Source organism: Suncus etruscus, chromosome 17 (genome assembly GCF_024139225.1).
Source record: "Suncus etruscus isolate mSunEtr1 chromosome 17, mSunEtr1.pri.cur, whole genome shotgun sequence".
Lineage (NCBI taxonomy): Eukaryota > Metazoa > Chordata > Mammalia > Eulipotyphla > Soricidae > Suncus > Suncus etruscus.
Genome location: NC_064864.1, coordinates 17,392,571 through 17,407,012, shown reverse-complemented (window position 1 = coordinate 17,407,012; position 14,442 = coordinate 17,392,571). Strand labels below are relative to the sequence as shown.

Sequence of the window (14,442 nt, the reverse complement as noted above, 5' to 3'; positions counted from 1 at the left end):
AGTGCTCCAAGCACCACCAGGAGTAATTCCTGAGGAAAAAGCCAAGAGAAATCCCTGAACATCACTAAGTATGGTCCAATAAAACAAAACCAAAAATAATATATAAATAAAAATGATCACCATTGTCTTCAGTTATTGATTTTTCTAGAGGTTGGAAAGTCTGAGCTATCCATAATTAAATAATGATCAGGGAAAGGCCTATTGGAGAATGAGGTAATAGACATGAATCTTAGATACTATCGAGAAGGTTTAAGCCATAAAATAAAGTCTGTAAATGATTTTTTAAGCACACACAGCATACATGAAAAAGAAAAGAGTAATTGTTAAGTTACTAGAATTTTATAGTCACTTCTTTTATAAAAATATTTTTTCATAATTAGATGTATAAAGCAGGATTAGAGAGATAGTACAGCAGGTAAGGCGCTTGCCTTACATGAGACCAACACAGGTTTGAATCCCTGGCACCATATGTGGTTTTCTAAGCATTGCCATGAGTAATTCCTGAGCACAGAGTTAAGAGTAAGTCCTATGCATAGCCAGCTGTGGCCCCCAAATAAACAAGTAACAACACAAAATTAAAAATATAAATAAAGCTGCTGTTAATTAGATTGTTAAGGCAAATAGCCAAGTTAAAAAAATCACCTTTCATGATATTGATGTTTGTAAGTGATTTTAGAATATTTTTGTAACAATGCACCGACTAAAAGTTTTATTGTTAAAAGTTAAATATTTGGTGCCCAAAAAATTGCACATTAATGTTGCAGCCATGTGTCCATAACACCAGTCATAGCAAAGTCAACTTGAAGGGTAAATTTGAAATGCAGGAAGAGTTGCTGATAAGATTTTCAAGGAAGTCTCACCAAGGAACTGATGAAAATGATTGTTCTTGCCATACATGGTCAGAGGCAAATTTTAATAGTGTTTTATTTGTGGAGAGAGGGGGAAAAATCTGTCCATTGTAAATTGGGAAAATTTATTTGGTAATCAGAAAGAGAGGGGGGAGGAAGGGAAGAAGAAAACAAAGTTAACAAATTCTAAAGAAGCAATGTCTGTTCAGGGTGCTGCTGAGAGAGGCCATATTGCTCCAAGAGATCATAAAAAGCAAGGGGCACTGGGCTTACAGTTTACTGGGGGAGGGACTGGGGGATTGGCCTTGAAATTGGTTCATGCCCAGGGGTTATTCCAGGTCTGCAGTCCTGGTTGGGCTTGGGGAATAGTATATGATACCAGTTATTTAGCTTGAGTCAGCTGCCCTACTCCTGGGCTAATTTCTGATCCTGGACAGACCCCGGAGGAGAGAAGAACTGAATGAACTGAAACAGCTCTCACAACCCTCAATGTCCCATTATGGTCACACCAGAGCTTGGCTCGTGCTCCTTTACTCCAGGCAGGAACAAGAAAGTGTCAAGGACTTGAATTAGTGATACCAAGTCAGCTCAGCACTGCACGTAGCTTGTCAACCTCCGAATGAATAAGGAGAGGTGTTAAGATAGGGATATGCTTGAGCTGGCCTGACACTAAGAAAGAGGACAATGGACATTTGTCTCTAAAGATGCTTATCACTAAGACCAGATGAGTGTCCCTCATGCCAGGCCTTAGCACTCCATATAAAAAATAAGTTTGGTGGATTTGTATGTGTGGAATGGGATGGTAGCTGTTTGCTTAGGGGGTATTTTAGGGGCTATTAATATACTTTGGGGTCAATTACAGAGTGCCTTAAAGATCAAACTGAGGATTGCCATATAGAATGCTATTCATTTTATTTATGCATATTTATTTATTCTTATTTATTTAAATACGCATATTTATTTATGCATTTATTTATTTATGCATTCCCAGCATCTATACAAACATGTATCAAATGAATTCTTTCTGACTTATGTTTATCCATCATTTAAGAAAAATGACTTAGTATTATAAGGTAAGGCATGATATGGAAATTACTGAAATACAGGAAACAAGAAGAGGTAGACAGTTTTCATTCCCAGCCATGATGGTCTGGCGGGGGGGGGGGGGGGTTCTACTATCCGGTTCTTTCACAAAGAGAAATGTGAATGCTAGTGATAGTCTGAAATAATCAAACTGAAAATATCGAAGAGTTGAACTAGGTAGCAAGAAAACTACCAGGCCAAAATCTGTGGGGAGGTAAATTTGGTGAGGTAAGTGAGCAGAAAAGGTGAGTTGAACTGATAGGACACTGATTTTTATTTTTCCTTTATTTTCTATGTTTTCTGAAGTCTTCCAAACACAAGGACTAATGAGTGCCCATTACCATTCAGTGATAGATTTGGAGATAAACAGTAATCTCAGAGGATTTAGCTTGACATCATCAATTTCTTTCTCAGACTCGCATTCCCTGAAGGTCCAATATTTGGGCTAAGCCTAATTATCCCCTAAGCAAACCACAGAGCCACGTGCATTAACAGAAATGTGGTGAAAGACAAAGATAACTATCTTAAAGACATCAAACTCAGAGTTAACTGCGTATATCTTTAACTGTAAAAGTCCAAACTGATTGCTTTGATACAACAGTGCATGTTGGACCACATTAATTTTGGCTTCATGATCAGGAATCACTCCTGGTGAGGGTTGGGAGACCATAAGCATTATTGGGGATTGAAGCCCTGTTAGCTGCATGCAAACCTAATCCTCATTCATCCTGCCAGCTACATGCAAACCTTATGTGTTGTGCTAACTCTCTAGTCCCAAACCACACTAATTTTAAAGTAGATTCAGAAACAATGTAAGGTGCAGGAAAAATGGAAAAAAGGTTAATTCAATATGTACTTGATTACCTTCCTTGGCCAAGGCTTTCAGCAAAATCTGGCTAGTTGGGTTATTCTGTTATAGCCACACCAATAATCTATCTATATTTCTTTTTTTTTAACCAGCTTTTCACAATAATAATTCAACTCACCATATGCTTCATTTTCACTATTTTTTTTTTTTGGCTTTTGGGGCACACCTGGCAGGCAGCACTCAGGGGTTACTCCTGGCTCCATGCTCAGAAATTGCTCCTGGCAGGCTCAGGGGACCATATGGGATGCCAGGATTCAAATCACCATCCCTCCGCATGCAAGACAAATGCCTCACCTCCATGCTATCTCTCTGGTCCCTCATTTTCACTCTTATTAAATGTGTTACGATATATTTACTCTTATTAAATATTCTGATGGTTGCTATTTACTGTGTATTTAGGATGGCAGGCCCCAGGCTTTCTTCTTGACTAACTATGATGGAAATGGAAAAAAGCAATGATGATGATGATGATGATGATGATGATGATGATGATGATGATGAAGATGGCGATTAGAATGATAATAACTGTAACTCTTCTCCCAACTTCCAGTTTCCCTAACTTCTTTTTTTGGTATGTAAAAGTCCACCTGGATTACAGAGCCTTCTCCCACCCTGATGGGTGGGGTTCTGGGTAGAAATGAAAAAGTGCTGGCTTTTGGCTGGGGAAAAAAGAAACACATGGCTTTGGCAGCACAGGGCAGGGAGAACTTGGCACAGAAAACACATGGCAGGTAGACAGCACATGGCAGAGAAACTCATAGCAGAGAAAGGCCATGAGGGATAGAGCAAGCTGACTCCATGAATATCTTTTCTGACTATTGTGTATTATTTCTCATTCACTACCCTGCTTCATCAGACCTCTCCACCTGGGGGTTAGAAATACGGTGCCTGGGGTGGCCTCATCCAACTCGTGGGTTTTCTATTTTCTACTTTTATTCTACAAAAAACTACTGCCTATAGGGTAGCTGTGCTGGCCTACCATTATACAGAGCACATATTTACTCCTTATTATAATTATTAAGTCACCATTCACCTTGCTTTACAGACGAGATTATCAGACAAAATGGTATGTCCTGAAGCAGAAATATATCAGAAATAAAAGCATGGGGTCAAAGTTGAACATTAAAATCTTTTCTGTTTTGGCTTTTTCTCCTCCTCTAAAGATGAGGCTCAATGTTCATAGACACTCTACGGAAAAACATGTGCCTAAGTGCCTGGTCTCTAGAAGTACTTGCTCTTTCTTTTTATTGATGAAAGTCACGTCTGGTGTTCGGACAGCATCTACAATTATTTCCAAATAAGGATAAAGGAAAATGATTTCAAAATAATTTTAAATGTAGATACATTGAGGGTTTTATAGTTTTCTATATCCCTTCACTGCTTCCAAATCATAGGCTTATTGATCCATTGGAAAGTATTCTGGTATCTCTGTTGATTTTTTGTTGTTGTTGTTTTTGGGCCACACCTGGAGTAGCTCAGGGGTTACTCCTGGCTGTCGCTCAGAAATAGCTCCTGGCAGGCATGGGGGACCATATGGGACTCTGGGATTCGAACCAACCACCTTTGGTCCTGGATCGGCTGCTTGCAAGGCAAACGCCTCTGTGCTATCTCTCCAGGCCCTCTGTTGATTTTTTTTAAAAAAATATTTATTTTACTTACTCCTGGCTTAGTGATCATTCCTGGCAGGACTTGGGAGGCCATCTGGGGTGCCAGAGAGTGCCATACCTGCTACACTATCTCTTCAGCCCTTCAGTTGACTTTTTACAAATTGAGTGTCTCTGGGAATATTAACATTATCTCTGGGTCTGGAGACATGCTAATCCAGGAAATGATGCAAGTAGGCCTTAGTCATTCTTCCCAGACCTCTGAAGGCATACACACTTCCAGAGCATTCTGAATGGAAAGACTAATAGTCATCAGAGAGTGTAACAACAAGAAAATAAATCCTGGGAAAGCTGTATTCATCTCGGTAGACCACCAAACACATAGTAGGAGAACAACAAATATTTGAAGCTACTGCTGGAACAGTGATGTGAATTCACTGTCCTTTGTCGAAAATGCAGAAAATAGGGCCGGAGAGATAGCACAGCGGTAGGGCATTAGTCTTACATGTAAACAACCTAAGACAGACCTGGGTTCAATTCCCGGCATCCCATATGGTACTGGCAGGGGCGATTTCTGCGTGCAGTGCCCAGGAGTAACCTCTGAGCACCGTTAGAAATTGGCCACAAAACAAAACTAAACAACAACAAAAAAGAAAAAAAAGAAGAAAAAAAATAAGAAAGAAAGGAAGGAAGGAAGGAAGGAAGGAAGGAAGGAAGGAAGGAAGGAAGAAAGAAAGAAAGAAAGAAAAGAAAGAAAGAAAGAAAGACAAAGACAGAAAGAAAGAAAGAAAGAGAGAGAAAGAAAGAAAGAAAGAGAGAGAGAGAGAGAAAGAAAAGAAAGAAAGAAAGAAAAAAAGAAAGAAAGAAAGAAAGAAAGAAAGAAAGAAAGAAAGAAAGAAAGAAAGAAAGAAAGAAAGAAAGAAAGAAAGAAAGAAAGAAAGAAAGAAAGAAAGAAAGGAAGGAAGGAAGGAAGAAAGAAAGAAAGGAAGAAAATGAAGAAAATTAATTTCAATGATTCTTGTAAGTTCCTGAAAAGTTAAACCCAGCCTGACTTACATAATAGCTTTCCTGGTCAACAAGATTCACTTCTCAATTAATCAGGGAGATTAGCACAGGGTTTAAGGTACCTGCCTTGTGCGTGTCAGACCCCGATTTTGATCTCCAGCACTCCTGGACAAATCATTGACCACAGAGCTCTGGGCACCCCTGGGTGTGGCTCCCAAGATAAATAAGTCAAATAATTTATTCGTTCAGAGGTCACGCAGTGTGGACAGAGTTTGTTTTTGATCCGCACGATTTCAAAATACACCTGAAATTAACCACTGAACCGTGAGAGCTTTTATTTGCTTTTACAGGGGCTTGCTTTACCCCACATATCTGATGCCCCTTTTGGAAACTTGTACCAGGCTGGAATTCTACTTGTGTTGACTAAACAGAAGTTCAAAACGACTGTCAGCTGGTTCAGGTGTTCATTTAATCCTAGGCAGTATGTGCACAAGCCCCCAACAAACAACAGCAAACCCCAAAGTTTCAAAATGTGTAAAAATTTGAAAAATTAAACCTTCCGGTCCTCACATTTCTCACTCTGTTTGACTGTGCAGTCATCACCAGCAGTTTGCAAACCAAGTCTGTGTTCAAAAACCTTCCACATCACAAGTCCTTGCTACCCAGAGGTGGGAAGGGGGAAGACCTCCTGCCCTTCAATCCTAGTGCTGGACAAAGCCCCCTGATCAGAACAAGGAGAAGTTACAGATGAATGCAGAAGGAAGAGTTAAAACTCAGCAGATGGGGCCGGAGAGATAGCATGGAGGTAGAGCGTTTGCTTTGCATGCAGAAGGTCGGTGATTCGAATCTCATATGGTATCCCATATGGTCCCCCGAGCCTGCCAGGAGCGATTTCTGAACGCAGAGCCAGTAGAAACCCCTGAGCGCTGACGGGTGTGATCCCCAAACCAAAAAACCAAAACAAATAAACAAACAAAAATCAGCCTATACGCAAAGCTACCAAGTACTAGTAGCTTGTCATTTAGAAGCCACCATTTTGGATTTTACGCATAGCGGTCATATGAGATATTATTACTAGCAGTCCTATGAGAGAGGAATAAAACAGGAGTGATTTTTTTTTTCACGTGGCAATTTGTGAAGTATATATATACATAAATAACCCAACTGAGAACTCCCCCTTTTTAAAATCTTCAGAAAGACCTGGTCCCTTCCCAAACCTATTTTGCCTCTCCCCTGGGGTCAGTCACCCTGTCATCCATCCCCCCTACAACCACATAGACTTATCATAGTGCTGTTGTTCAAGTTCACGCGTCTGCCCTCCCACCCCTAGTCTTCCCAGTTGTTCTCTACCCGATCCCCCTTTCCTGGGGCCACCTCAAAACCACCTTAGCAATGAATATTCTATAATAACAGCATTTGCTGTGCATTGAGCACCTATTCAGGTTATCCCCATTCAGTAAGCCACTGAGATCTGCATTGTGGTGTGTAAAGAAAGATGTGGGGTTCAGCCAGTGATCACGCCGGGTGGGGATGGACATAGGCCTTGCAGACCACCTGGGCTGGACACCAAGGTGTGTGTCCCCAGGTTCCTCCAGTCCCAGGAGTCTACAGGACTTACTAGGTGAACAAGAAACTTTTCATGCTGTCCAGCCTAAAAAAAAAAATAATAATAGAATTTCCCAAAAGGGCTGGCTCCAGTGAACTGTGGATAAAACCGAGTCATCTCCAAACAGCGTCCCTTGTCACCCTACAAGCAGAGGGAGGAGGAGTGGCTCGGACAGGGAACTCGGGGTGCCGCCCCGCTCCCCAAACGTGTGTGGAACCGAGTTCAAGGTGCACCCACACGCAGCCTTGCAGAAATGCCCTTTCCTTGGGATGTGGGGGAAGTCTAGGTAATTGCACTCTCCTTCTGGAAAGTCTGTTCTTCGAAGCCCCCCCCAAAATCCAGGAGGGCTCCATGGGATAAGCACCCCCAGGCACTGCCAGTGACGTGTGCCACCAAGGAGAAGGAGCTGGAAAGCAAAGGGGGAAGCGAAGGACTGTGCCTCCCTCTGCTCCTTTCTCTGCAGAAGGCTCAGAAGGGGCGTCTGTACCCCCCAAAAGAGCCGGGTTCCAAGCCACCAAGCAAGGCGGGGATCCCCGCCCGGTGCGCGCGTCCTCCTGCGCCTTCCAGGCACGCCCCACCACCGCACCTCCTCCGGGAAGGCGGTCGAACCTACCGTCTTCTGCTTCTTGACCCCCGACATGGCTGGAGGCGCTGCAACAGGCTCCGGGGGCGCAGAGGAGCGAGGCACAGGCGGCTGAGCGGCTCCCCGGGAAGGGAAGGAGGTATAAGAAGGCTCCGCAGACACGTCGCACTTCCCATGACCAGCCCCTCTCCGATCACTCCTCCTCCAGCCGCCCTCCTCTCCGCCCCGTCGGCCCTGCCAGCGGCGCCCAGCCCTGGGGACCCAGCCGCCGCCTTGGGCGGGGTCCCCGGCCCGGTTCCCAACTCGCAGGAGCTGCTCCGCCAGCCCAGGCGCCCCTGGCTGAGCCTTTGCCAACCGAGGGGGGCCCATAGGCCAGGCAGGGCCAGCTGCAAAGGGGGTCCAGTTGGCCCTGGCCCAGGTGTCCCCCCTGCAGCACCCTGTACCCCCCCACTCTGCTTTCAGCAAGAGTCTTGCTGCCTCTGGAACCAAAGAACCACTTGGTCCCTTTTCAACAAGGATGCTTGAAACTGCCAGGCCTGTTGGCCAGGTCCTGGGCTAGCAACGGTGCCCAGTTTGTCACTCCATTCTTCTCCCTGCACAAATGAAGCCACTGAGGCATCCCCACTTTGAAAATTTAAATCTCAATTTTTTTTTTTCTTTTCCCTAGGAAGTATCTCCACCCTTGGGGCTGGCTGTCTCAAGTATCCAGACTGCATCGCTTGTCCTCATGCTTTGTCTGTCTGTGTTTGACTTGCTGGGCTGTGAGGTTTCATTCATTGCATCCGTCCCAAGGGAGGGCACAATCTTTTCCCTCCTAATGCACATGGGTTATTTTAGATATCAGGAATGGATTTTCTGCTCCAAATCAGCTAAGCAAGACCCGTCCCAGAAAAAGGCCAATGGGGTATATCCGGCTACTTGTCACTTCAAACATCCCTATAGGTTCAGTCATGAGAATGGTCCCAGTGAAGGCAGATCCAAAGGAGGGCCCAGTAGAGTAGATTTATGGCCTCCTAGAGCTTTTAAGGCTTAAAAGCTTTCTTTGATCAGGGGATAGTGTGAGGTAACGTCTCTGAAAGAACCCAAAAACGTGGGACAAGCAGATGTGGGAAGGAAGCTAGGATTCCTTGTTTGTTGGTATCTTATCCTGCAGTGCTCAGAGACTTTTCCTGGTTCTATGCTCAGAAGCCAGCCCCTACAGCAGTGATTGGGGTTTCATAGGGTGTGCTGGAGACAGAGGTAAACCAGGGTGAGTAGAATCTAAGTGCCCTTATTCCCTGCCCTAGAAACCATGATTAGTGGCAAACACATTGAGGGCAGTTTTGAGCCTCACATTCCTTTGTACTCTTCTTGCTCCATTTCATGAACAGATCCATAAGGCAGTCTCAGCAAAAGCACGCAGGAGACAAGTTTGTTCTAACTTGTACAAAGAGGCTCTGGAAGTTAAAAATTTCAGGAGGTGAAGATGGAAGGCTCTTTTCATATCTATTGTATTTTTCTTTCCTTCTCTTTCTTTCTTCTTACTTTCTTTCTTCTTCCCCCTTCCCTTCCCTTCCCTTCCCTTCCCTTCCCTTCCCTTCCCTTCCCTTCCCTTCCCTTCCCTTCCCTTCCCTTCCCTGTACAGGGGTTATATCCCCAGCAGTTCTGAGGACCATTTCCAGCAATGTGCTCAGAGGGCCATATGCAATGTTGGGGATAAGACTAGATTCAGCTGTCAGCAAGGCAAGTATTAACCCCTGTATAGTCTCTCCCAACCCCTTTAATTTGATTTCGGGAAGACTGCCAGTCTCTAGACAGACACCTCAAAGTTGGAGTAGCTATTACCCACTCTTCTCCATGGGAAGGTGAAAAAGAAAAATAAACCCAGAGTCATCAAAGCATATAAGACAGTCTGTGCATTGGGATAGTCTTTAAACGACAGCGTATTTATTTTCTTACTCATTTTCGAGTAAGCTGCCACCACTCCCTTCAACTGTGAGCAGCTAGAGGGCAAATTCTGGGTTTGGGTTCCTGCGCTCCCCACACAGCGGCACATTTTACATGTATGTGAAGTTTAAACAGTAACATCCTGTTCTTATTTCACTGCAAAAGCCCTTTTGTATCAGTTCCAACCATATCTTGGACTCTGCCAGATCCTGCCCTTAGAGAGACGGTAAATTAAGTGTGGATAGAGAAATAGCAATTTGCATGATTATTGGTTTTTGGCTTTTTCATATTACCTCTTAAAAGTTGTTTTTGAAACAGAGGAAGTTAAAGACAATTCCCCAAAAGCTACTTCCTGGGAGAAAAATACTGGATCATGAGGCCTGTGAGGGATTTTAAGTTCATTTGTTCAGTTTATCTGTGCCTGTTTTCCCACATATGGGACACAGAAAACTGGTACATAGAGAAGCAAGGTAACCTGAATTCTGCCACTAGTAGTCAGAGACTGAAACTCAGACAGCTGTTTCCCAGATACTCTTTCCATTAAATCCTTCAACCTGGGGCCAGAGAGATAGCACAGCAGTAGGGCATTTGCCTTGCACATGGCCAACAAACCCAGGACAAACCAGAGTTCAATCCCTGGTATCCCATAAAGTCCCTCAAGCCTGCCAGGAGCGATTTCTGAATGAAGAGCCAGGAGTAACCTCTGAGTGCCACCGGGTGTGACCCCCAAACCAAATAAAATAAAATAAATCCTTCAGCTTGCAAGTCAATTATTCGAAGACCTCATGGTAATTGTAAGTTGGAATGTTATTGCGTTTCAGATTTAATTTTCTCTCAATAATGCTTTGGAGCAGATCATCTTTGCCTAATCTCAAAGTGTGTGAAAGAGGAAGGTTCAGGTCTCTTGGACTCAGTGTGTACATCCAAGGGCCTTGAGCATCAGAGACAATTAGTTTAGCTGTGATTAGGCCTGGCAGCTAGAAAACTATGTCAATGCATTATTAAAAAAAATTTCCCCCCAGGACCTTCCTTTTAGAAACAGCCTTTTGCTTCTTTCCCATCTCTCTGGCCTCTCATTTCTTTTCTGTGTGAAAAGATACACACAACAGCAGCCTCAACTGGAGAGTTTATGAGTCCAACATACCAGACTCATTCTGGGGAAGGAGGGAGCGTTGAGTGTCCAGAAATCCATTATTAAACGTCCTGTAAAATAATGTGCCATTCTGTAATACTAGAAACTTTTTTACTACGTTTGCATGAAGGTTTTCAGATTTCCTGTTTTCTTATGTTTAGTAACTCGATGGGGTTTAAGTTAACAAAGGACATAAAAAAAATAAAAAAGCAAACAAATGACCTAGTTATATCTGCTTTGACTTTTGGGCAGTGGGCTGAAGATGCAATCAGCAAACTTTATCCAAATAAATAAAGGAAACGCATATAAAAAGAATATCTGCATTTGGGGCCAGAGCAGCAGTATAGCAACTACATTTGCCTTGCATGAGGCCAAGCCAAGTTCAATTGTTGGCATCCCATTTGGTTCCCAGAGCTCTTCCATGACTAAGTTCTGAGCATCACCAAATATGGCCCTCAAGAAAATACCCTTGCCCTCCACAAATTCTAGCTTTATTGAGATGTTTATATCCCAGGGCTCTCCAATGCACATTAGGGGGCCTTATCATTTTTTAAGAGGCCTCTAGTGTCAGAAGAACCTCCCTAATGATTTTTCCAAAGGAATGCAGCTGCGTTGCCCTCTGGTGGCAGTAATATCTGTTGAGACATTCATTCTTGGTCCAAAATACACACATATATATCATAAACCTTTGAAACAGGGTTTCAGAATTTTGTTGTATGAATGTGCTTGTGGGGATCCCCCAAACTAAAACTCATGGTGCATCCTTAGCAATTCCCAGCCTTGGGTTTTATAGAAGCTTACCACAAAGAGTGGTGAGTGCAGTTAGAGAAATAATTACACTAACAACTACCATGACAATGTTAAGGAGTGAGAGAAGTAGAATCTAGGCAGGAGAAGTGGGGAGGAGGAAAATGGGGGCAATTGGTGGTGGGAATATGTTGTACTTGTGAAGGGGGGGTGTTATTTTTATAACCGAAACACAATTACAATCATGCTTGTAATCAAGGTGTTTAAATAAAGACATTATTAAAAAATCCTAAGGACTCTTCAACTATGTGGGAGAAAATTTCTCTCTGTGTTTTTAGGGTTACATAGAACAGAGGTTAAGGGACATTCCTTACATGTGGTGGATCCCCAGATTAGAGCTTCCTTTTAGCATCTCCAGTGTGGCCTGGGGTAATCGCTAGCAACACATATTAGAGCAGGAAAGTCTGCTCAGTCCCTAGGATTAAACTACAGCTTTACTGGTGGAAAATGGCCTGGAGGAATCTTCTGGACTTCTGGGCACTGCTAGGGAGAACTTCTTTCTCTAAAAAAGAGTACAGTTTATTGTACAGTCATATGCAAATGAATTACTTAATGATACTAACACGCACACAACTAGCACAGTTTGAGTAACATACACAATAGATCTTAGTAAACATCCAGCTGAGAAATAGGGTGCAGATATATATAGTGTGTCCTGCAATTTAAAAACATTCATTTTGCAGTGAAGAAATTGGTCATTTCCTTTCTCTTGAGAAATAAAGAGGCCTGGGATATAGCTCAGTAATAGAGCTTTTGGCTTACGTGTGTAAGGTCCTGGGTTCATTCAGCAAAATTAAATATTGATGATGATGCTGATAATGGTGATTCATTTGTAAATAAATGAACAGAAGAAATGAGAAAGATGGATTTATCTGGTCAGTCAGTAAACAGAAAGGAGCACAAAGGAGGGAGTACAAAGTTCCACTTTGGAGGGAGAGAAAATGGACAGTGGGAGAGAAAGTGAAAGAAAGAGAGAAAGAAATAAAGAAGAGAGAGATTACACGATGATGCATGGTGAATCGGGACTTAAAAAACCAGTAGGGTTTTGTCAGCTGTCTCCTCCTCAAAATGTGTGTGTGTGTGTGTGTGTGTGTGTGTGTGTGTGTGCGTGCGCGCGCACGTCTGTTTCAAAAATATAAAGGCAGAGGTTTGCATAAGATAATATGCTATGTTAATAAAATTGTAAGCATCTGTATTCACTGCCTTTAGGAGATGAAATAGAAGAGTGGGGAAAGATCCATATACAATTAGGCAGCAACATGATTTTTGCAGTCTTCCTCTTCATGCTTATCAAGTACTCTAACCATGTGGCTGGTTTCCCAGTTTCCAGGATAAGAAGTCACTGTCCCGAGTGTCCCTAATCTGGTTGGGAAGATGACCAAATACATAAATAAACCCAGGGAATATGATAGGTTATAATATGTGTAATTATGGAATCCCTGTGGGTAGATAGTTGAACCTGAATTTCAAGGATAAAAAAGTGAGATGGGAGCCAGAGCAATAGCACAGAGGGGAGGTTGTTTGTTTTGCACACGGTCGAACTGGGTTCAGTCCCTGGCATCTCATATGATCTCTTCAAGCCTGCCAGGAGTAATTTCTGAGTGCTGTTGGGTGTGGTTCCCCCCCCCCCCCGAAAAAAACCCAGAGATAGAAGAAGGGCTTTGCCAGCCTGGTAGAGGCAACCTGGGCTGTGAGAAATAACAGTGATAGTAATTATTAATAACAATAAAAGTTTTTAGTTTTTATTTGGGGCCACACCTGGCATTGCTCAAGGCTAACTCCTACTAGATCTGTGTTCAGGAATCACTTCTAATGGTGCTCGGAGGGACCATATGGGGTGCTGGGAATCAAATTCAGGTCAGTCTTGTGCAAGACAAATGTCCTGCCTGCTACATTAGCTCTCTGGCTCCATATATTGTTATTTCTAAATGTATTTCATTGCTAAAGTAAAGAAAAAAGTGTATATTCACTTAAAATAATCAAACTCATTCTTCAATCCTCATGTAATATTTTCTGTCATCAAATAATAAAAGTTCAACTAAAATCACATAGGTAATCAGTCATCTAAAAATAAATGGAGTTATAGTCCTGTTAATATAAAAACAGCATTGACTGATGTATTTGAAACCATTTAAATAACTTATGCTTGAACCTTGGAGCCCTGGGTTTCAATTTTAAAGCCCAAGCCCCTTAAAGTTTCTCTTTAAGAGAACAATTAGGTTTCAAAGTTGAGGATAAAACTAAACACATAGAATGGTACAGTAATGTTTTTGACAAACATGCTACTGTAGTTTTGAAAATTGGAAGCCACATGCAAAGACTGTAACTGATTGCTATCTTTCCTATCTTTCACCATACATCAACATCAATTAAAAATAAATAAAGGACTTGTACACAAGGTTTGAAAACATGAAATGCATTAGGAGAAAACAAAGGTTGTATGTTTTTTGACATCAACATTAATGATATTTTTATGAACTTTGAGAAGCAAGAGAAACAAAAGCATAAGTAAATGAGATTTCAGCTACAAAGATTCTCCATGGTAAAACCAGTAATAAGATATAAAAGGGAACCCTCTGAATGCTAAAAGAAAATTGCTAGTCATATATACATATATTTATCTGACAAGGTGTTTATTGATATCCAAAATTTATATACAAGTTGTACAAATTAACAACAATAAAACAAATAATTTCAAAAAATAAGCAGATGATCCAAATGAACATTTTAACCAAAAACATATGTTGATGACTAATGGAAAAAATTTTCATCATTACTTATATCACTTAGGGCAATGCGAACCCAAACCATAAAGAGATATCACCTCAAACCATAAAAATAATTTAAAAGATAAGGACAATTGATGAAGGCTGTAGGTAAAGAAAAACCCATTGTACTGTTGGCAGAATGTAAAATAGTGCAACCGTTTGCAAACCAGAATGGAGAATTTCCTCAAAAATGAAGAATAGAAATTCCATAT

At 42.0% G+C, this 14,442-nt stretch overlaps 1 protein-coding gene across 1 annotated transcript in view; it reads right to left on the bottom strand.

Annotated features, from left to right (window-relative positions):
* PAPSS2 (3'-phosphoadenosine 5'-phosphosulfate synthase 2) overlaps positions 1-7,907 on the bottom strand; it is a 105,713-nt gene extending 97,806 nt beyond the window's left edge. Inside the window, exon 1 of the mRNA XM_049764610.1 lies at positions 7,628-7,907. Coding sequence (XP_049620567.1) covers positions 7,628-7,654 — 27 coding nt within the window. The 5' untranslated portion in view covers positions 7,655-7,907. The remainder of the gene's footprint in view (positions 1-7,627) is intronic.
* Between the last annotated feature and the right edge of the window lie 6,535 nt (positions 7,908-14,442).